A 23,479-nucleotide genomic window follows, 5' to 3' on the forward strand; every position below is an offset into this window, starting at 1 on the left:
AAATATATTTTTATTGGTTTCAGAGAGAAAGGGAGAGGGAAAGAGAGATAGAAACATCAATGATGAGAAAGAATCATTGATTGGTTGCCTCCCCACTGGGGATTGAGTCTACAACCCAGACATGTGCCTCTGACTGGAATTGAATTTGGGACCCTTCCGTCCACAGGCCATCACTCTATCCACTGAGCCAAACCAGCTAGGGGATATTTTCTTTAAAAAAAAAAAAAAAGTTTTTGTTGATTTTAGAGAGTGAGGAAGAGAGACAGATAGAAACCTGGATGAGTTCTAGCCGGTTTGGCTCAGTGGATAGAGCATCGGCCTGCAGACTGAAGGGTCCCAGGTTCGATTCCGGCCAAGGGTACATGCCTGAGTTTCGGGCTCAATCCCCAGTGAGGGAGGTGCAGGAGGCGGCTGATCAATGATTCTCTCTTATCATTGATGTTTCTCTCCCTCTCTCTCTCTCTCTCTCTCTCTCTCTCTCCCCCCCCTTCCTTCCTCTCTGAAATCAATAAAGAAATATATTTTTTTAAAAAGAAAAAGAAAAAGAAACCTGGATGAGTGAGAAACATCCATTGGCTGCCTCCTGCAAGCCCCTTACTGGGGATGGAGCCACAACCAGGGCATGTGCCCTGACCAGGAACCAGTGAATTTTGGGCCCACTGGCTGAGGCTCAACCAATGAACACCACAAGCTGGGCTGAGATGGTATTTTCTTTTCTTTTTTTCTTTTTTTGATGGTATTTTCTTTAAAACCAATAGGACCACTAGATCTGCTGGGATGGGAGTGAGAGGGGTAACTTCCTAGAGGAGCTGGAGCTGGAGCTGGAACTGAAATTTAAATGAGGCAGTAACAGCCCTTTGGTGTGGCTTAGTATTTGAGCACAAACCTATGAACCAACCACAAGGTCACAGGGACCTGCCTGGGGTTGTGGGCTGGACCTCCAGTAGGGGGTATGCAGGAGGCAGCCAATCAATGATTCTTTTTTCTTTTTTTAAATATATTTTATTGATTTTTTACAGAGAGAAAGGGAGAGAGATAGAGAGCCAGAAACATCGATGAGAGAGAAACATCGATCAGCCGCCTCCTGCACATCTCCCACTGGGGATATGCCTGCAACCAAGGTACATGCCCCCAACCGGAATGGAACCCGGGACCCTTCAGTCCGCAGGCCAACGCTCCATCTACTGAGCCAAACCGGTTTCGGGGAATGATTCTTTCTCATCATTGATGTTTCTTTCTCTCTCCCTCTCTAAAATCAATTAAAAAGTTAAAAGTAAATAAAAAATTTAAATGAGGCATTAACTAATTAGTAGGCAAAGAGGAATAAGAATGGTTTACAGATAAATCATATATATTAACCTCTAAACCTCAGTTTTCTTGCTTCTTCCATGAAGGTAATAGCACCTTTCTCCAAAGGTTGTCATGAACAGTAAGTGAGGTCTCAGGTGTGAAACACCTAGCACAGTGCCTGGCACATAGTTTACGCTCAAAAATGCTGTTTTTCTTCTTTGCCTTCCACCTTCCATATATGTAATCTAGAGTCCCTTCAGGTTCAGAGGAATCAAAGTGCCCTATAGGGTGGGTTGTAAATCCCTTTGTCCACCCAGGTAATTGGTGATTACTATGGAATCTGGCCAAGCTAGTTGTTTGGAATGAGTGACCTTAGGGGAAAAGTGGTCACAGGATTGGGGGAACACAAATGCAAATTCATGAACAGTAGAGAGTGAAAGCAATCAAGGCAGGAGCCCCTCTCCTCCACACTATCTCTAATCCTCCAGCTAATCCAGGCCACTCCTGACACTCTTGAAATAACAGATAATTTCAAAGAAATCAGAAAGGGGCTAATGTATATTGAGTACTGACTACATGGCTGGCACTGGGCTAAGTGACTGGGCATATATTGCCTAGTTCAGTGGTCGGCAAACTGCGGCCCCTTGAGTGTGGCTCTTCCACAAAATACCACGTGCGGGCAGGCACATATGTACAGTGCGACTGAAACTTCGTGGCAACCCTCAAGGGGCCAAAGAGCCGCATGTGGCTCAAGAGCCGCAGTTTCCCGACCACTGGACCACTGGCCTAGTTGATTCTCACCAATTACAGAGAATAAAGCTTGAGGGTAAAGCTCAGAGTGAGGAAGTCAACTGTCTCAGGTCATTTGCTAGTGAGGGACAAAGATGGAATTCAACCCCAGGCATCCAAATTCCAAGTCAGTGTTCTGTTGCTTTAGGTTCCCTTTACCTCTCTAGTGAGGACCTCTGCCTGGGGGATGTAGGGAGGAGGGAGACACAGGAAGGGGATGCTGTCAAGGATACCTGTATAGCTGTGGATGTCTGGACTTTTGACCGCCCCCCCCCCCCCTTGAAGGTGGAAATAGGAAGAGCTGGGGTGGAGAAATCAAATGGGTACATGAGAATGGGGGAGGGAGTATATGGCGGTGCTCACAGCTCCCCTTTCCAACACTTTCCTAAGCACATGGGAGGGGTTCCCAAACCTAGGAAGGCCCTCTTCTCAACCCCAGATCCTCACCCTACCATAATTTCCTGCTCCCTCAGCGGAAGCAAAGGTGGAGAGAAGGGGTCCCATAAACACTTAAATCTCCACATCTGTAACCCACCCTCAGCCAAACCAGCTGTGCAGACTGGGCAGGAGAGAACCTTCACTATCAGCCCCCCTCTAGGTAACAGAGGGAAAGAGGACCCCCCCCCCAAGTCCCAACCAGATGCCTTAGGGAGCAGCCCAGAGCCCGGCATCTACTCCTGCAGCCCACCCTGAAGCTTAAGGAAGAGAAACTGGCAGCTGGGGACCCCCCAGAAGGGAGGGGGGGGACCAACTCTCTTTTCCTGACGGCTCCCCTTCCTCCCCCTGCTAATAGGTATTTCCTGTTTATGAGGCAGCTAAGGCTAGGCTTTTGGGAAAGGATGGAGATGCAGGAGATGGAGCAGCCCCTCCTACGGCTGGGTGGGGGAGTCCTTGAGGAGTGCCTGAAGGTTGGGAGGCTCCTCCCTAGGGAAGGAGTGTTCCTTACACTGACCATCCAGATCCCCCTCCCTCCCACCCCACTCCCACCGAGGCCAAAGCCCCTGCGGGCAGGGGACACTGCGGGGGGGGGGGGGGGGGGTTCTCCCACGTCTCCAGACCCTGAAAGGCGAGAGCAGCTTTCAGGGGAGGAACGGGGGACGGGAGGTGGGGTGGGGTGGGGGAGGCGGAGACTGGAGGGAGAGGGGGAAGGGAGGAGAGTGTCTTGACGGATGAGTCAGAGAGCCTGCTAGAGGGAAGGGCAGTCCGCCGATTCCCACTCCCCAGTCCAGCCAAGCGGTCAAGCCTCTGCCCCCTCCCCCCAGGAAAACGCTGATCCCAGGCCCTCTGGCGGGGGAGGGCGGGGACCCCACTTAACCCTTTCAGCTCTAGTCCCAACTGGTTTAGCAGGCGAGGGAGGGTGGTTAATTTAGGGAGGAGGCGAGTGGAAGGGCGGCCACAAGAATTAGGATAAAGCTTCTTTTCTTCACCCAGGTTGAATGGGGGCGCTTCGCAAGGGGCCCCCAGAGTAGGACTGGGGTCTCAGCGGGGAGCAGCGAGAAGGGGGGTCAGCAGTCTCCGTTCCCTCCCGGGTGGCGGCTGGGGTGGAGAAAGAGCTACACCTCGCAGCCCGCCCTGGCTCCGCCTCCCCCGTCCCTGCTCCCGCTCCGGCTCGTCACGGCGCCCACCTCGGCGGTGCGCCGGGAGGACCGACACCGAGGGTGAAGCTTCGCCTCCAGTCCCGCCCCCTCGCCCTCCCTCTCCAGGGTCTCTGCCTCCGTCTCCTTTTTTAAAAGCTGCGTCACATGCTCGCCTTCCCCGAACGCTCCGGGCCCCTAGCCGCCCGCCCGCCGCCCGCCGCGCGGCGCACGCACGTCGCCGCTCGCTGCGCCCGTCGGGTCACTTTGACACGGCTCGCCCCGCCCACCAGCAGGCAATTAGCATATTAATAAAGCCCGGCCCAGCCCGGCCCGCGCCGGGGAGCGGGCGCCGGAGATAGCGGGAGGGCGGAGCGGGAGAGGGAGCGGGGGGCGAGCGGCGGCGGCGGCGCGGGCGGCGGGAGCGCACAGACACGCACCCGCGCGCGCACGGACACACACTCGGAGGACGCACACCCGCGCGCGCACACGCAGGGGCAGCTCGCCTTCCCGCCGGGCTTCCTTCCTGTCTGCTCCGCGCCTGACAGGCTCCTCGCTGCAGCCAGGGCCCGCCCGCACCGGGCCGAGGCCGGGCCTGGCTGGGCCGGCGGCGAGGGCAGCAGGGGCCGCGGGCGGCGGCGGCGGCTCATGCCCGGCCTGTCCCCACGCGGGGCGGGCACCGTGACTCGGCTGGGCTCCCAGCGGCGGGCGATGTGAAGATGTCAGTGGGCTGTGCCTGTCCTGGTGAGTGAGACGCTCGGCCGCCCGGCCCCTCCCTCCCTCCCTCCCCCTCTGCGGACCCCTCACCCCTTGTTTGGCGAGAACTTGTGTGGGGGGCGTCGGTGGCATGGCGGAGGTAGGGGCTGTGAGGGGGATGCGGGGCCTCGGTCCCGGGGAGGGGTTTCCCCAACGGGGTAAATGCGCAGCAGCCGGGAGGCGCGGGGAGGGGGTGCTGGGGTAGCTTGTGTTCGGGTTTTTTTTTTTTTTGCGGGTGGGGGAGAGATTACTTGGGGAGGGATTGGGGGGGCTGAAATTCCCAGAATTCCAGGGTGTTAGCCAATCAGAAGTGAGTCTGGACTTTTGACCCCCCCCCTCAGGTCATCATAGAGTTGCGATTGGCTGGTTTGGGTTGTCCCCCCCCTTTCCCTGCTGCCTATTCCCTCTTAAGATCCTGTGACACCCCCTCCAGGCAGTTTCTGAGGACCGAGTTTGGGTGGAGGGATTAGTTGGGGCCCCCCTTCCCCCCTTCCAGTGTCCCTGCCTGTTGCCAGGGAAGGCTGGCCATCCTGAGGGACGGGAGGTATTCCTGGGGGGAGAGGGGCAGATAATTGGGCCCTGGGGCCTGGCATGCCCGCCCTCGTGAGAGGGGGAATGTGGAGCCCCAGGCAAAATAGGAACTGGAGTGATTTGTGAGCGCTGAGTTTCGGGGAGCAATGCTTGAACCCAAAATAAGAATTTGAGAGAGAACTTAGGCTCAGATCCCTGCCTCCCCAAAACGCTGCTCTTGCCAGTGACAGCCTGGATCTGAGTTCTTTCGTGGGGAGGGAAGGCTCCCCTTCACTGCCTGGGGGGGAGAGGCGATGTCCCTGGAGAGGTAGTCCTCAGGGGGCCTCAGAACGCCGTCGCCCCACCTCCCCAGGACTCCCCAGGCCCCCCTCCTGTCCCAGATTGGAGTTAGCTTTCTTCTGAAAGTCAGGTTTCCCTGAATCTAGCCTGGTTTGGGTCCTTTGCTCCTGGGATGCTCTGTTTTGTGGGAGGCCCATACCCCACAACTGCCCCTCCCCCCCCCCCCCCCCCATCCCCAAGGGAAGCTGCCAGTGAGGAAGCTTCCTTGAAAATCATGTGACCCTGGCCAAACTGGGTTGGGCACACACTTACAGTGCCTGCTGAGGCTGGTGTTTAAGGGGCCCAGGGCCCAGGAGGAGGGCTAGGAGAGAGCCTGAGAGTCCTGGAATATGCGGGTGTGGGGGACCCCTGGCTCCTGCTGCAGAGGGTGAGGAAGAGGAGAGGAAAGAGCTTACGAAGCTGGAATCCTGCCCAGTCCCATCATTCTTCCTCCTACCAGCTTGGTGTGCATATTTATGTGTGTATTTTCTTTATAAATTGCTCCATGCTGGGTGCCTTGTTCAGATCCATTCATGCTCTGAGTCCACCCCATGGCCTTGATTCTCCGTTTCCACACACGAGCATAGCAGAAACTAAGGCTCTGGACAAATTAGAGGACTGAGTCTTATATTTTGATTCTGAGTTCCTACAAATGGTGGGTAGGAGGTGGGTATGGAGGGGTTGTCAGGCTGAGGGTAGATGGGAGGTTGGCCCTGAAGTTGAGGCAGGGAGCTTGGGTCCAGTAGAGAAGGGAGAAGGTTTTCCCCTCAGCCTGTAGTGTAGCAGCATGGGGACAGGAAGAGGACTCAAGCACCAAGAGGTGGGAATGGGGGGGGGGGGGGCATATTCAGTCAGCGCCCCCAAAGGCATGTTCCTTTCTTGTGTCTTGACCTGGTTGTGGGAGAGGGGGCAAAAGATGGCTAAGATTGGGGAATCATTTACCAAATGTGAAGAAGTTTTACGGATTGATGTCACAGAGGGTGGATGGAGGTTAAAGGAGAACCACATGAAGAAGGGCTTGAGAGGGCCCTGGAGGTGGGGAATGGTAGGAGTTGGGGTAAGAGAGAGGACCAGGCTTGCATGGGTGGGTGGGAGCACATGGCTGAACACAAGGACATTGTGGCAGCACGTACAGCCCAGGCCCAAAGACACCCCCACCCCCACCCCCACCCAACCTGAGCAGCCCTAGGGTGGGGGTTGAGGCGCCCTGGCAGGCCGCCCGCCTGCTGCCTGCCTGCCTGTCTGAGTCTCTCCTTTGTGCTCTGCTGTCTCCCAGCTCCTCCTCCTCCCCGAGCCCAGCAGAGACAGCACATGCCCCACACATGTGACTGAGGGAAGCCAGAGCACACGCAGACCCACACACATGCACACCACAAGATACACATACACACACACTCAGCTCCCATAGTGCTCCTGGGGTGGGGACTAGCTTCTGGGTCTTTGGTCAGGGACAGGTAGAACCTCTGCTGAGGGGCATCACCCTGGACAGGGCAGGTTGCTGAAGGGGCCAGGGCCTGTCTGGGGCAGCATGTGGCTCAGAAGGGTTAAGGCAAGGAGGAGTAGGGGGAGGGGAGGAGGCAGCAGTGGTGGCGGCTGGGAGCCAGGAGAGGAGGATGGCAGAGCGCCAGGCCAACGGGAGGCCGGGCACAGACAAAGGAAGGGGGGCAGGCACACTGGAGGCCTGGGTCAGGGAGCCCCAGGGGCCCGGGCAGGGGGCAGTGCTAGTACATTATCCTGTGGGCTGGGGCAGGCTGCTGCCCTTCAGAGTTCTCACCTCCAGGAGGGGTGCTCTCCCTCTACTCTTTCCTCATCACCTTTGTCATTCTTTGCTGCTCCCTGCTCATTCCCACCCCAAATTTTAGGGCCTTCTAATTCAGACTTGTTCTCTTTAGCTGGACCTCTCCTGCCCCTGTGCAAGTGAGAGAATTAAGTCAGAACATAGGGAGGAGTAGACTTGCTCGAGAAGGAACTAAGAGTGGGCCTGTTTTGGATGATATGCCAGAGCCTTGGTATGTCTTGGTATATAGGGGCCCTTCTCCCCAAAATTTGAGGAGACAGACTGGGTCAGGGTTCTGAGCTCTGAACTGGAGCAGAAGCCAGAGCATATACCTATACCCCTTCCCATGTACTAGCAGACATGCATTTGGGGCCTAGAATGGGCATTCCTTGGAGGGGGAAGAGAGTAGGAATGGCTGCAATGCCCTAGGACTGGGCTTGGATGAGTGAGGTTAGAAACCCAGGATTCCAGGCTCAGGCCCCTCTGTCTTATTATAGTCTGTTCTAGTTAGGGTAATATTTGGCTCTGTGTGCTGTAAGGATTTCTTAAGGTACCGCCTATGAATGCACTTTGGAAAGTTTAAAGGCACTAAACAAATGACAGGAATTGTCAGTAGGGGAGGAGTGTGGTTATCCCAGAGTTGAACTGTAAATTTGGGAGTCGGTGGGAATGTCGCAAGTCCTGGTGTAGGCAATATTTTGCAGGGTCTGGCTGAATGTCATAGATTTCGATGTTTGTGAAAGCTGGGGTGTGCTGTGGCCAGGCTGTGATGGAGAATGCCGTGCAGGTTTCAGGAAGTGTGGTTTATGGGGTTCAACTCTGGATAACCAATGGTCAGTATGTATAATAGTCTGTCACAAGTTCAGGAGGTATATAATGCACTTTCGGTGTGTATATTAGGGTTAGGGAATGTGTGTCACTAGTCACAGTGTGTATGGAAGTCAGGGTCTTTAATAGACTGTGCATGTGCATCTTGGGTTTGGGTTTATTTAGGGTTTGAGGTTTATCACTGGTTAAAAGTGTGTATCAGGTACTGATTTATGTGAAAGTGAGATGTGTTATTTATGTATGGAGGATGTTCACAGAGCCGGGTGCAATATTATTTCTGCACAGTCAACTGGTGTGTATGTCATGGGACTATGTGTGAATATGGTGGGGGTGGGTAGGAAGTAGGGAGCAGCAACTCCGCCTTCAATGAAGTAGGAGGTCATACACTGCCCTCTCTAGCGTGTGTGTGTGTGTGTGTGTGTGTGTGTGTGTGTGCGCGCGCGCGTGTGTGTGTGTGTGTGTGTGTGTGTGTGTGTGTGTGTGTGTGTGTTTCTTTTTTCCTATCTGTCCAGGAAGTAGGGTCTGGACTACTACCCAAGTTTTAGAAACACCTTCTCTCTTGGGATTACCCTTGGCATTGGAGAACAGGTTCTGCTCCAGTAACTACATATCTTTTTTACTGGGGTGTTGGGGAGGATTCAGCCTCAGACTAAGCCCCTTCTGTAGACCCTTGGTTGGGCAAGTGTGGCTTTGCGCCTCTTTCCCCTGCACCCACGTGTCTCTGATGGTGGTGGTGGTGGTGGTGGTGGTGGAGGAAGGGGCCTCCTCCTGCTAAGGCAGATCTAAGTCAGGGCTTGGAACTTAGCTGGGTTGGGGGCCCAGGAGCCTGGAGTGTCCCCCTCCCTCCAATCAGTGTTTACAGGCTGAAGTCAGAGTCTATCTCTGTCAAAAATAACCCCCTGGAGACTCCCCCCAGCTAGCTGCTCTGGGATTTCACCAGGGGTGGCAGCCCAGACCAGTGTTCAACCCAAGAGATCACAGAGGAGAGGCAGAGGGACTTGGGGCACCTTTGGGAGGCAGTTTGAAGATACTGGGAGTCTCCAGAGGGGAGGGCACCCTCCTGCATCCCTGCCTGTGGCTTGGCTCCCCTGCTCACTCCTGAGCACCTCATGTGAGTTGGGGAGGGGTCGGTGAAGCATCTCAGTTCCTGGCCCCCACAGGCCTCCCTTCCATCCAGGTCTCTGCAGGCCCCGTCTGTTTTGTTTCCATCTCTCCATCCCAGTCTCTTCCAGTCTGTCTCTCTTTGTTTTTCTCAGCAGTCCTCCAGGCCTGCCTGCCTGCCTGCCTGCCTCCCTCCCTCTCTCCCTCCCTCCCTCTCGCTCTCCCTCTTCCTCTTCCCCGGCTGGGAGGGGGCGGGGCCGGTGGGGGCAGCTCCACCCTCTGCCCGCCCTGGGGCCTCATTCTGAGAGAGGCTCCGTGAGCGAGCTGGGAGGGAGGGAAAGAAAGGAGGAAAGGCTGTGAGCTGGTGGGCGCTGTGTGTCTGTGCGTGTGCGATTGTGAGTGAGTGTGAGTGCCGGGCACTGCCTCTCCTGGTGCCCCCGCAGAGGGGCCTGGTGGCCTGGGGAGGGCGGGTGGGCTGCTTGGAGGCAGAGGCTGCGAGAGGCGGCGGCGGGGAGAGCCGAGGAGGAGGAGGAGAGAGGAGAGAGCGGAGCAGCCATTGTTGAGGGAAACCTCGCAAACAAAGAAGGCTTCGGACTCCCCGCCGCCCCCCGCCCCCCAGGCCGGCCCCCTGGCCCCCGGCCCCCGGCCCAGTGGCCATTATAACTTTCCCCCGGGGCTGTGGCCGCCACGGGGCAGGCCAAGGCAGTGCGTGCGAGTCTTTGTGCGGCCCGCAGAGTGGAGCTCCCAGCCAGGCCTGCCCGTCCCACTCGGGACATGAGCGGCTGAAGTTGGCCCCCCTTCAGTCCTCACCCCTGCCAGGGCCCTGGTGGGCTGCCAGTTGCTCCCCACACCTCTCTTGGGCCCCTCAGTTCTCCCAGGTAAGTCTGAGCACCCTGCAAGCCTGTAGGGGGTGGGTAGAAGGTGCTGGGTCTAGCCCTGGCCTGGTATGCTGGCTGGGGGAGAGGTGCCTCAACTCAGAGAGGCCAGGGCTCCCAGGCCTGCTGACCTCTGGTCAGCCCCAAAGGGAGGGAGCCTGCCCTCAAGTCAGGCTGGTTACCATGGAAATGCCCAGCTGGAGGTGCCCCCCTCTCCCTAGGATGCAGCTTGCATCCTGAGAAAACTTTACTAGTTCTGGGCTCTCTCTTTTCCTTCCTTCCTAAAGGTTTTCCAGATTGCTAGAGATTGGAAGGGGGCTCTGTTTGACTCCAAGTCTGGATGACACATCCCTTTCATCCCCACCCCCACTTTGCTCCCTCTACCCCTGCTGCAGGGGACAGGCAGCAATAGGGACAGATGGTCTGGGTGATGTTCCCTCCCCTTCTCTTCTCACTCCCAAGCCCTTGTGCTGGGGCTACTGGGAGTTGCTATGCCTCTGGAGAGGTGCTGAGTTTTTGTGTCCATTCACTGGAGGTGTAAATAGAGTCCACAGAGCTTTGAATTTTTCCTCTTCAGAACTGTTACCCAACCCCAGACAATGCCTGTCAGTTTGCTAGTGAGAGAAATTGAAGTTCTGAAACTTTTTTCAGAATTAAAGAGGAACCCAGGTGTCCTGCCTCCCTTCTTTTTAGGATGTTGAGCTGACACGTTTCTCCAAGTAGCCCTGAAACTAAGGGCAAGGGCAGTGATGCTTTTAGGGGAAGGATGGCCTAGTTGAGGCCAGGCCTGGCCTGTGGTGAGCTGTGTGAGTTTGGGCTTCCTATGTGGCTTTCGTCTACCTGTCTGTGGAGTGGGGAGACTTGGGGCTGGGTGGGACTGTCCCTTTTCCTGAGGACACAGGCTCCTCATTCAGTTCAGACAGGCATGTGAAGGCTGTGTGTGCTGTGCTGGGAACATGGACGTGGCCTGTGTGAGCTCATGCATGGGGCGAGGGCCTGTTTTGGGCATTCTGATCCTGCCTGGGGCTGCTGGGTTCCAGCCCTTGGTAGGCATGTTGGGGCGAGCTGAGGGTAGAAGCCTGCTAGGCAAGATGAGGCACACATGTGTGCAGGCACACACAGGCTCTGACTCTTGGCTTCTTCAGGGACTGTATAGTGTAGGCCCTGCTGGGACCCTCCTTTTGCCTGTATTGTGAGGAAGGTCCCTGGGGAGAGAATTAAATGACACATTGGCACAGGGTCTTCCTTTGTCTCTTCCCCCTAAGGACAAAGTAGATTTTGTGTCTAAATTGAGGAGGAGGCTCAGACACAACCAATACAGCTACCCTTCCAAATGTAATCAAGTTTGTGGACGAGGAAGCACCTGTAACTGGGGTCGGGACCTTTGGAATGGTGCCCCAGTTTCCCCTCATCTTGTAGGGAGAGGGAAAATAGCATTACGGGGTACCTGGCTCATACCCAGCTATGAATATAACACTCCTTCCAGTCAGGTACTATAGGACACTAGGAACTGAGTGCTGCTGGGTGAGGTGAGGTAGAGAGGAGCGCTGATACAAGGAGAGATCCCCGTCTAGTTACCGCCTGCCTCTTAGACGGAGCCTCCGGGAAGCTAGTCTCCTTCCCAGGCCTCCTCTTTCCTTTTGTAAGTAGAGCACGATCCAGTGACTGTCCGTCTCAAAGACAGAATGGGTTGAGGCTTTGGGTTTCTGGTTTGGAGACAATACTAGATTGGTGGTAGGTGTGAGGGAGGGGGCTGGCTGATAAGGGAGTGGCCGTTGGAGGGGGGTTGCAGGGGGCCGGGACAGAAGGCCCAAGTGGTTATCTGGTCTGCAGCACCCAGCAGGCACCCACCCCCCTTTATCTTTCCATCCCCTGCCCTCCTGAGACCCTGGGTGTGGAGGAGGGGCAGGGAGTTGTCCAAATTCCCTTTCTTTCTCCCATGACTTGATCTTCAGAGGGAACAGAAAGGTAGAAATCCTGCAGGATATGGGAATAATCAGAAGATCTGGGCTCAAATCCTAGCTTTATGATCTTGGCAAGTCCTCTTGAGCTTTCAGTTGGCTAATCTGTAAAATTGGAATGTTACAGTTGACCCTGCTCACACCGTGGTTGTGATGATTAAACAAAATAATGTAGTTGAAAAGGGGGTTTGTCAAAATTAGATTATAATGGTTAGATATTTATTTATTCTATGGTATTGACATTTCTTCCAGTTTCAATTTTATCATCCAGGCCTCAGCCACATGAAGAAATAAGGTCTTGGGTATTGGGCCTGGGTACTTCTAGTTTCTTAATAAAACAAGATTGGAGCCAGATTTAAAAGCAGAGATAGGTACTCCCTAGGGTAGTTCCCCTCCCCTAGTTCACTGTCCACACAGTCTAGCAAACTTTAGGAGAGCTCCTAAGAGGGACTCAGGATGCCCCTTCTTCATTTCCATTCCAGGTTGTTCCTCAAAGTCATTCAAGCTGTACTCACCGAAGGAGCCCCCGAACGGCAACGCCTTCCCTCCCTTCCATCCCGGCACCATGCTAGATCGGGATGTGGGGTGAGTCTTGTTCATTCTCATCCCTTTTCCAGATGGGATCCTGCCTGAAAAGGGGAGGGAGTGACATCTCCCAATAATTCCTGTCTTCCACCCCCATTCTCATAGCCTCTTCCCTTATACAGCCCAACTCCCATGTACCCGCCTACATACCTGGAGCCTGGGATTGGGTAAGTGGAGGCTAATGGGGTGGGAGGTATTTTCTATTACATGGGTGAAGGCAGAATTGGGGGTGGTGAGGAGGCTCTGCTCCTACTAACTTCCTTCTACACTTACCCCAGAAGGCACACACCATATGGCAACCAAACTGACTACAGAATATTCGAGCTTAACAAACGGCTTCAAAACTGGACAGAGGTATCCAGGGGAAAGAGGAGGGTGAGGGCCATCTGGGCACCCCTGTGGGATATCTTCTGATATACACACAAATACCTCTCCTTGTGCTCTTAGGAGTGTGACAATCTCTGGTGGGATGCTTTCACAACTGAGTTCTTTGAGGATGATGCCATGTTAACCATCACTTTCTGTCTGGAGGATGGACCAAAGAGATACAGTGAGTGGCCTCTGGGGGTTCTGACAGTTCTGCTGTGGGAGTGTATACCTCCTATGTCCTTCTAAGGCAGTGGTTCTCAACCTTCCTAATGCCGCGACCCTTTAGTACAGTTCCTCATGTTGTGGTGACCCCCAACCATAAAATTATTTTCATTGCTACTTCATAACTGTAATTTTGCTACTGTTATGAATCGTAATGTAAATATCTGATATGCAGGATGTATTTATGCGACCCCTGTGAAAGGGTCGTTTGATCCCCAAAGGGGTCGCGACCCACAGGTTGAGAATCTAAGGTCTGGGAGTGGGTATTTGTCTCAGGGTATCTGTTTTGGCAGGGATGGCATCTGCCTGACCCCTTTTGAGATCCTTTTATTCTAAAGAGTTTTTCCCATCTCTACAGCCATTGGCCGGACCCTGATCCCACGCTACTTCCGCAGCATCTTTGAGGGTGGTGCTACAGAGCTGTACTATGTGCTTAAGCACCCCAAGGAGGCATTCCACAGCAACTTCGTGTCCCTCGACTGTGACCAGGGCAGCATGGTGACCCAGCACGGCAAACCCATGTTCACCCAGGTCAGCAATCCAGCTGGATGTGGAATGCTGAAGCACCTGAGTTTGATTCCCTTCCTCTTTCCCAAAATGTTCTCAGCTGTTCCCCAAGGAGGCATAATGGGAAGTTATCAGACAAGAAGGGAGAACAGGTGTGCTGCAGCATTCAGCAGGCATTTACTGAGCTTGTACAGGACTGTATTCTAGGCCACGGGGGTATGTACACCAGTGAACAAGAGCCTGCCCAGTAGAAAGCTCATAGCAGATGAGTGTATCACTAGCTGCATTGGAGAAGACAGGATCAGTTAAGCATTTCTATGTGTATGTGTGTGTGTGTGTAAGGGTCAAGGGTGTGACAGGTATGTGAGGGGATAGTCCATGTCAGTTACATACCCAGATTTAGGTGCAGGGAGCAGAAGTATATGCAGTTGGGGGAGTTGTGAGCAAATGGGAGAACAGGTATACTTTCAGGTAAGGGGTGGGGGCAGAGCTGTGACAACCTTGTCTCCAGGTATGTGTGGAGGGGCGGTTGTACCTGGAGTTCATGTTTGATGACATGATGCGGATAAAGACATGGCACTTCAGCATCCGGCAGCACCGGGAGCTCATCCCCCGCAGCATCCTTGCCATGCATGTGAGTGTGGGCAGAACCCAAGACACAAGGGGGAGGGCACACAGTGGGAAGGATGGAATAAGGTCTGCCATTTCTTGACAGTGAACTTAGAGGACTAGGGTTTCTCTACCTAAAACATGATTGAATACTAGCCCCTCTTCTCTTTCAGGAGTGTCACAGGCTCAGATGATAGGGCAGATGAGCAGTTGCACCCCAAGTGCTAGTATTCTTTCTCCCCCTCTAGGCCCAGGACCCCCAGATGTTGGATCAGCTCTCCAAAAATATCACACGCTGTGGGCTGTCCAATTCCACTCTCAACTACCTCCGAGTGAGTCTGATCACCCAGTCTCTGGCCCATTCCATTTGGTCTCAGTTCCATGTCTCTCCCCTGAAAAGCCCCCTTCTGGTCTCCCTACAGCTCTGTGTGATACTCGAGCCCATGCAGGAGCTCATGTCCCGCCACAAGACCTACAGCCTCAGCCCTCGTGACTGCCTCAAGACCTGCCTTTTCCAGAAGTGGCAGCGTATGGTAGCACCCCCCGGTGAGTGCCTTGCACCTGCACCTGTTCTTACCAGGATCTGATGCCATCCCCCAAGGCTGTTTCTTCTCCTGAAGCCCTTTTCTTGTCCCTCGGTCTGCAAGATTGGGATCAGGGTAGGCTCAGGCTCCTTAGGAGCCAGAATAGGGAGCCAGGGCCCCAGGACCCTGCCCCACCTCAGTTTCCTTTTTCTGGCACAGCGGAGCCCGCTCGGCAGCAGCCCAGCAAACGGCGGAAACGGAAGATGTCAGGGGGCAGCACCATGAGCTCGGGGGGTGGCAACACCAACAACAGCAACAGCAAGAAGAAAAGCCCAGCCAGCACCTTCGCCCTCTCCAGCCAGGTACCTGTAAGCATCTCGGCTTTCTTCTCTCTTCTGGGCTGCCCCACTGCTGACCCCTGACCCTTGACCCTGTCCCATTGTGAGCTCACTAGCAGGCATAGAAGCACAGACGGTTTTTACCAATGTACTCTGCCAGTATGGGCTGACTCTTACCACTGATGAGTCCTTAGTAGTCACATGCACAGTTGTGGTCACACAGACTCAGACATAGCAATATAGATACAAAGGGACAGAGTCAGACATGATAACATACGGACGTTCAGGACAGACAGCTTAGGGGCACACAGACCATCAGAGACATTCACATTGATAGAGGGCCATGCAGCCTCAATATGTGTGAATCTACAATACACCGACATGCACATGCACATACTTTCCCCATTGGTTTTTTTTATCTGCTCCCTCTCTTACATGTGGACAGAAGTTTAGGAGCCACCTAAAATTTGGGGGAGATGGAATAGGGAGCTAGGGGAGTAAATTGACTTCCCAGATTCTAGTGGATGTGGGTTAAAGGGTATGATGCTCTGCAGTCCTTCAGTGGGAAGGATTCAGGGACTAGAGGAGTCGATGTTTGAAATTGGGATATGAGAAGGGGGAGGGGGTGTTGAGTTTCTTGGGTGGGTATTGGGGCTCTGGGGGGTTTCTGCTGCCCTGGGCCGGGCGAGCCCCTGCCCCGATTATGTTTGGGGACCTCCGCCACTCTCAGGATGTGATGGTGGTGGGGGAGCCCACCCTGATGGGCGGGGAGTTCGGGGACGAGGACGAGAGGCTCATCACCCGGCTGGAGAATACCCAGTTTGACGCGGCCAACGGCATTGACGACGAGGACAGCTTTAACAACTCCCCTGCCCTGGGCGCCAACAGCCCCTGGAACAGCAAGCCTCCATCCAGCCAAGAAAGCAAATCGGAGAACCCCACATCACAAGCCTCCCAGTAAAGGCCTCACCAGGGCCACGCAGCGCTCTGCCTACCTGCCCCACCCCTCGAAGCCCCAGGGAGCAGAAGACAGAATGAAGAGACTGAGCATCTGAAATGGGCAGCCTCCATCCACCCACTTCAGGGAGGAACTGGACTCACTGGGGGCAGGTGCCAAGCTTTGCCCCGCAGTGGCCCTGGGCTGGGCCTGGCCTCTGCAGAGCCTTTTGGGGGAAGGGGGGTACTCATGTGGATGCCTACATGGACCCTGGGCCTCTGAGAAATGTTCTGACCACCCCCAGAGCATTTGCCTCCATCTTCACCCCAGGTTCTGGGTTCCCCATCCTCCTGACTCTGCCCCCTTCAAGCCTGGGGTTGTCTATACCCACAGCTCCTAGGGACTTAAATTTATGGGGCTTGGTTGAGCACTCCTCCCCCAGGCCCTTCACCTAGGTGGCTGGTAATAGAGGGGTAAAACTCTGGGCTCCTCCCTTTTACCACCTCCCAGCTTCACGTTTTTTAAAAAAATAATATTATTAAAAATGTAAGTTTAAAAAAAATCACTCATGTCCCCCCTCTTCCCCTTATTAAAAGTCCAGCTACCTCCCTATTCCTGGCAGATGGGGGGCTTAGGGTCCAGGTGGAGGTGAGTGTGGAGGTAAGGTAGGGGGGTTACACATCATTTTATATAGTTTGAGAGCTTCAGACCAAGGAGACACTTTGCCATCTCTCTTCCCTTTTCCTCGGGGGTGACTGGAGTTGGGGAAGGCATACCATGGGGCAGGGGGCCATTGATGGCCTCACCTTTGTAACAGCTCCCAGCTGTTGTCTGTCTCCCCATCCTCCAAGGAGTCTGGCCTGCCCTCCTAGTGCTTGTGACTCCTTCAAACCCAGCGACTTCTCCCCCCATGATGTGTATATTCTTTACAAGCCCTACACTAGAGCAGCTGCCTTGGATGGGAGGAGGGGGAGGCTCCCTCCCTTAGGGAGTCTGGAGGGAAGGGAGCAGCCTTGTTTGTCACTGTGTTTTGTTTTGTCTCAGTTGGGCAGGCATGGGATGGGGGAGGGGTTCATCCATATTCTCCAGTACTCTCTTCCTCCAATCCCTCAAATTTTGTATCTAGTCCTCCCCTGCCCTCCATAGAGGAGGCACTGAGGATGTCCCAGCTCTAAGCTCACCAGGGAGGAGTAGGCCTCTGTTCGCCAGCTGAAGTAGAGGATCTTCATCTCCCAATACCCTCCAGTTCTTGGTCTTGTAGAAGGAAGGGGAAGGCAGCCAGGATCCTCAGCTCTATTTCAGTTGGACAGGTGGAAGCTCTGAGCCCAGGTTGAGGCCAAAAGCCGGATCCTATGAGTCTGGGCCCAGCTCTGGTTTCTCTGCCTTTTCCCACTGCCAGTTCGGAAGTGTTAGGACCACCTCTCTTCCCACTCTTCCTTTTGGATTCTGGGGCCCTCTACACCCTGATTCCTTCACTCTAGCTGCCACTGTTGGAAGGGTACTGTGCCAGGAGCTGAGAGAAGGGAAGGGGGTGGGGAAGATGGATGTCCCACCCTAACTGTAATGCCTTTTTTTTTTTTTTTTTTTTTTTTTTTGGCCATTTGAGTCATGTATGGTACAGATCAATAAAGCAACTTTTGGGTTTGAGCGTGTCTTGGTTGGTCATTGGTGCCCAATGATGACTGCCCAAGGCAGTCTTCCCCTCCTTCCTGCAGTCCTAAGACCAGTCACTTGGGGAGGAGGTATGGATTGGACTGTGGATTTCCTTTTACTCCCGTCTCACATTTCCCCTCATCATTCTGGTGTTGCTTCTAATGTATCCCAATCTGGCCGCTTGTCCCTCAAAAGTTGATCATCCCCCCCCCCCCGCCCCCCAACTGTTCCTCACTCCTGTCTTAGGGCTGCCAGAAAGGTGGCCCTGAGGCAGGGCTCCTGGGATATCCTCCCCTGGGTTAGGCTGGTGGGGGTGGGGGTGGGGTGGAGAACAGGGCCTCTGAAGGAGTTTTGGGTGGTTAGAGTGCCTGGGAGGCTCAGTCGGTGAGATTCAGGCCACTACTAGGGAGGCCAACCAGCCCAGTTGCCTAGGTCTCAAGTCAGAGCGGGATTGTTTATCTCCTTGCTGGCTTTGGGTGGGGCATGGAGGGAAAGAGGAGAATGCTTAATCGGTGTTGCTACGGAGCAGCCAGACGCTCCATAGAAGGATGGAAAGAGAAATAGGACGCTTCTTAAACTTCTTTCTAGGTAGTAACTCCCCACCTCTAGTCCCTTCTTCCACCACCATTAAAAAAGATTGTCAAGCCCTAGCTCGTTTGGCTCGGGGGACTGAGCGTCAGCCTGCGGATCCAAGGGTCCCAGGTTCGATTCCGGTCAAGGGCACATGCCTGGGTTGCGGGCTCGGTCCAACGTGCAGGGGGCAGCCAATCAATGATTCCCTCTGATCATTGATGTTTCTCTCTCTTTCTCTCCCTTCCTCTCTGAAATAAAAATATTAAAAAAAAAAATTGTCAAGACAGGGACACTGTACTGTGGATTGGGAATGGAGTCTCAGCACCTACAAAGCCCCCCCCAGTCTCCCTCATTTTCATCCCAGACAGGGGAAACAGGCCTCAGACTGTTCCCCCACTAAGGTCTCTCTGGACCTGAAGTTAGACCTCATGGACCTGTGTCTCTACCCTCACCTCCCAGCTAGCAGAAGAACAGCACTTCATGGCCAACCCCGCCCCCTCTCCAATTTAGGAGGGATCTTGGCCCTGCCTGCCGCCAGCCCAGCTCCTTGTTGCCCAGTGCCTCAGGACCCCAAAGCCTGCATTTTCACACACACAAATGCACCACTCCTCTTCTACAGGCCTGACCTGACTGAAGGACATTGGCCAGACAGCTGCTACCACCAACTCACCCTGGGAGTGCTAGGTAACACCTTGCAGTGTGTCTGTCTGGTACTAGGTGTACATTTAACATTTTTGCCTGAGTGTGTGTCATTGTATGTGTATATGTGACTGATGTGGGAGAGGACTTAGATATGTGTATGTAATGGAACGGATGCATGTGTGAATATTTATGTGGGATAGTATATGCATTTGTTTATGGTATGTGTCTTAGTGGATTCATTCATTCAGCTAATATTTATTGAGCTCTCTCCAGGTTCCAGGAACAACTCTAGGTGCTAGGGCTATGGTTCTGAACAAGGCAGAGAAAGCATGACTGCTGAGTGTGAATGGGAGGCTACAAATACAGAAATGAGAATGCATTCAAATACAGAAATGAATACATGGCTTAGCAGTATGTGTTGGGTTTGGGGGGCTGTTGAAGCAGCAGTTGTATGACTGGGTTGGGCATATGAAGGTTCATTGTGTGTGTGTGTGTGTGTGTGTGTGTGTGTGTTGGAGGAGGTGGGGAGATTTAAAAAAAAGGTGAATTGCCAGGCTTGGACTCTGCCCTGCTTGGAGGAAGGGAGTGTGTCAGAGAGACTGGGGGACCCACTTTTGAACTCAGGAAACAGTGGCCAGCAGACTTCCTCTGGAGCCGCAGATCTGGCTCCTCCCTGTTGGCCCCAGCAACCTCCCTGAGGAAGGACCTTGGTCAAGAGGAGTTGCTGAGATAGGGGAAGGGAGAGTCCCTTCAAGGCCCTCATCCTCTCCGTTTTCAGGAACAGGTGAGGCCCTGCCCCAAGTCCCAGCATGATACGTAAAAAATTTGTTTTGGCCCAGTTAGGCCCCACTGCAGAGGCACAGGCCCTGAACCCCAGACTCCCAGTTCAGCCTGGGCTCAACCCTTTCCCCATGTTTCCTATCCCAGCCCAATTCAGCCTGACCTCTCGCCCCACTTTTTTAGGACTGCTCAACCTCCAGCCCTTTTAATATCCTTAGCCCACTCCAGCCTGCTCTGTAATCCCTTTCCCCAAAGGTAAGACTCCAGCCTAGCCAGCCCAACCCAGTTCAATCTGACCTCAAGTCCCATCATCCCCTAATGTGAAAGGTTCTAAGCTACCCTCCCAGGGCCTCCCCTATTCCTTTTTTTTTTCATAAAGTAGGGCCTATTTGGGGGATTGGTAGATGTAGTGGTGAAGGTATAGGATTAAGAACTACAGCCTAGCCGAAGCCGGTTTGGCTCAGTGGATAGAGCGTCGGCCTGCGGACTGAGAGGTCCCCGGTTCGGTTCCGGTCGAGGGCATGTGCCTGGGTTGCGGGCACATCCCCAGTGGGGGGTGTGCAGGAGGCAGCTGATCGATGTTTCTCTCTCATCGATGTTTCTAACTCTCTATCTCTCTCCCTTCCTATCTGTAAAAAAATCAATAAAATATATTTAAAAAAAAAAAAAAAAAGAACTACAGCCTAGATGAAGGGAAAGCAGGGAGGTGAGAGATAGGAGGTATTGAAGATCCAGGCACGTTGTGGGCCAGGCTGAAAGGAAAGGAATGTGTAAAAAAGTTTGAAGTCAGTGGTCCCCTACTCCCAAACTGAATTTCAAAGATGCTGGTTTTGGCCCCTGCTTATTCCAGTTCCTAGTACCCCGAGTGCTTACAGTGACTGTCTACCCTGTGACCACAGTCCCATTCTCTCAGGACCCACCTATGAAACTCCTCCCCACCCCCACGCTGAGGTCTTCAATGAAGCAGAACAGGAAATGGGTGGGAAACTACACACCCTGCAGTTCTTAACCTGGGGAATGGGTTAAGCTGAATGGGAATGGAAGCTGACCCACACCTCCAGATTCCTACTCTAGCCTTCACGTTTTTTAAAACATGAAGGGGCCATTTCCCCATCAATTTTGGGATCCTTTTCCTGAAGTAGCTAAACTCTGGATTACTCCCCTTCCTGCTGCCACACCTTTGTGTCACCAGTTCACCTCTCTAGAAGGAGAACCTGAATCAGTCCCTGGAAAAAAGTCCCAGAGAGGGATGGGAGAGAAGAATCCTTTCCCATTGCTCCCAAACAACTAAGGCTGCCTCACATCCTTTAATGGATGTCAGATACACAGAATTAGATTAATCATAACCTTGGTTTATGGCACACTCTTTTCATTGCTCCATGCACAGGACACATTTATTTACTTATAACACTACCATAAGAACTTATCAACATGAAAGCTAGGATTTAGGCAATAGCTAAAATCTAACTGTGGTCCATCCCCATTCCACCCTCTCCCAAGGTATTCATCATTCTTTTTTCTCATATGTACATATTTTTTTTTTCTACTTTCTCATTTTCTTCAAATGTGCCCTGACCAGGGATTGAACCCACACCCTTGATGTATTTGGATGGTGCTCTACCCAACTAAGCTATCTGGTATTTATTACTACTATATGTATTCCTAAAACTTAATATTTTTTAAAATTTAGGAGTTTTTTTTAACCTTATAAAAGAGTACTGCTATATGTAATTTTTGATGGATTATTACTTTTAATATTGTATTACTAAGATTCATATGGTTACATACTGCTGCAACTCATTCATTTTCAGTGCTGTGTAATATTTGTGTGACTGTACCATACATAGTTCTTCATTCTCCTGTCACTGAACATTTGTTTTTTTCCTAGGTTTTTGCTATCATAAAGTGTATTTTTATGAATGTTTTTATTCCTGTCTCCTATTGTACACTGCAGAGTTTTTCTGGGTTATAATATTTAGACATATCTTTGCAAACTCAGGTTTCCACCTCTGAAGCCCAGGCAGAGTATCTAGGGTTAACTTGAATTAAAGTTCAAACACTTATTGAGTACCTGCTGTATAAACCACTCTGTTCATCATTCATTCAGCCAAACTCAAGCTACACTTAATGAGCATCTATAATATGCCAGGAGCTGGGGAGGGAACAGTGAACAAGATAACATGACACATATAGTTGGGCAGAGGAAGCATATTGAACAAATGGTTACATACATATCTATATATAAAAAAGGCTAATATGCTAAGTGTCTGTCCGACTGGTAGCTATGATGCGTGCTGACCACCAGGGGGCAGACACTCAATACAGGAGCTGCCGTGACACGCACTGGCCATTTACAGAGAAATGGCACCATGAACCTGGCGCCCACAAAGCAACACTCAGCTTCCTGCAAGTGGGACACAGGCCTCGCCACCACCCCAGAGCAACAGCCCACCAAATCGCAGCCAACGCTGCTGAGACCCCATGGCGCAAAGTGCGGCCCACAGCCCACCCCAGCCTGGATATGGTCGCTGTGGGCGCTGGGTAATGACCACATAGCAATGCCCGGCTTCCTCTCCCTAGCGACTAGCCTTCTTGGAGGCTAGGAATGCAACTTGCTTTATAGCCAGGTGAGCGTTGTCCCATGCCTCATCTCATTTGATCCTCACAGAAGTCCTGGAGTAGGTAGATAGGAGACACGGTGGAATCCTATTTTCTTTTCATTAGCCAGAAAACAAGAGATTTAGAAAGCTTAGAAACTTGACCCTACTGAAAAGAAGTAAGAAATGGTGGAACTTGAAAATGACTTCAGGTTTTCTCACTGCTCAGAATATAGTCAAACACTGCTGCAGTTAAACATTTTTCCCTTTGTCCTCCCTGTGTGATCTACAATAATAATCTGCTTCGTGTTGATATTTACTGCTGTGTTGCTGACAATTACCTGAAAGAGAAGTTGTGGTGCTTCACTGGGCTGGGAAAAGTTTAGCTAAATCAGAAAGCAGGTCTAATTAAGCAAGTTTATTCTATATCTATAAAAGGCTAAGTTGACTCGTGCATGTGCAATACATATAAAGCTCTTGCTGGCGCCAATCACAGGTGTGTGTTTCAATCTGTCATTGTCAATCGTGAATTTGGTTGACACTTCTATTATAGAGAAAGGGTGGATAGCGATATTAAAATATTTCTTCTAATTAGTTTTCTTTCAATGTGCATGAATTCATGCACTGGGCCACTAGTGTAATTATAATTTACGATATAACTGAATAGGGAGACCTAATTTAAACTGATATGTTAAGGAAGGTCTCTCAGAGGGGATGATGTATCTGCTGAGACTTGAAGGATGAGGAGAACTTAGCCAGATGGAACTTGGGGAAGAGGATTTCAGGTAGAGGAAACAGGTCCTCATGCTGGGAAGTGCTTGGTGGGTTGGAAGAATAGAACAAAAGTAGATTCTGAGCCTAGTGAGCAAGGGGAAATGGTGGCAGGAGAGAGGCTCAGGCCAGATGAGACAATGAATGCCCTGGTGTCGATGATGATGATGATGATGATGATGATGATGATGATCAATGAATGCTCTGGTGTCGATGATGATGATGATAATGACGACGACGACGAAAGCTGACAACTCTGTGATGTAGGTACTGTTATTATCTATCATTAATGGGAGAACACAAAAGGCCAGAAACGGGGAAACTACAGGCCAGAGAGGCAAGCAACTTTGCCAAAGTCACAGAGTCAGCAAGGATTTGAATTGCATCCAAACATAATGTGCTGTCACTGAAGGGGCTAAGGCAGTTCACGATTAAGACCTGGTCCCTGCCTCCCAGAAACTCCCAGAGCCAGAGAAATCAGGCCCTACCACAATGTGAGTAAAAAGCACACGTCATGAAATAGGATTAAGGTGGGCAAAGTGCTATAAACCTATAGGAAGAGAAATTTGTTT

General features: G+C 52.5%; 1 protein-coding gene across 5 annotated transcripts; it reads left to right on the top strand.

The window, feature by feature from the left end:
• The first annotated feature begins 4,020 nt into the window (after positions 1–4,020).
• Positions 4,021–17,538, top strand: LDB1 (LIM domain binding 1). 5 transcript variants are annotated; one of them, XM_036336206.1, is made up of 11 exons: positions 4,021–4,397; positions 12,283–12,385; positions 12,508–12,552; positions 12,664–12,739; positions 12,833–12,935; positions 13,335–13,507; positions 13,995–14,117; positions 14,341–14,424; positions 14,515–14,638; positions 14,836–14,978; positions 15,685–17,538. In XM_036336206.1, the coding sequence occupies exons 1-11, from the start codon at positions 4,373–4,375 to the stop codon at positions 15,913–15,915; spliced, it is 1,230 nt and encodes a 409-aa protein (XP_036192099.1). In that variant the 5' UTR covers positions 4,021–4,372; the 3' UTR covers positions 15,916–17,538. The 5 variants fall into 5 exon arrangements, with proteins under 5 accessions (XP_036192099.1, XP_036192095.1, XP_036192096.1 ...); XM_036336202.1 differs by having other exon boundaries at positions 4,101–4,397; positions 14,836–14,984; XM_036336203.1 differs by having other exon boundaries at positions 4,101–4,397; positions 12,667–12,739; positions 14,836–14,984.
• Positions 17,539–23,479: the final 5,941 nt, after the last annotated feature.

The sequence above is a fragment of the Myotis myotis genome, unplaced genomic scaffold, assembly GCF_014108235.1.
Source record: "Myotis myotis isolate mMyoMyo1 unplaced genomic scaffold, mMyoMyo1.p scaffold_m19_p_15, whole genome shotgun sequence".
Lineage (NCBI taxonomy): Eukaryota > Metazoa > Chordata > Mammalia > Chiroptera > Vespertilionidae > Myotis > Myotis myotis.

Excerpts from the sequence above, each read along its gene's own strand:
- LDB1 (XM_036336202.1), top strand. The coding sequence starts at position 4,373 with ATGTCAGTGGGCTGTGCCTGTCCTG. Across the intron at positions 12,740-12,832 it reads GGCTTCAAAACTGGACAGAG|GAGTGTGACAATCTCTGGTG; the intron begins GTATCCAGGGGA and ends TTGTGCTCTTAG. Across the intron at positions 12,936-13,334 it reads GGATGGACCAAAGAGATACA|CCATTGGCCGGACCCTGATC; the intron begins GTGAGTGGCCTC and ends CCATCTCTACAG.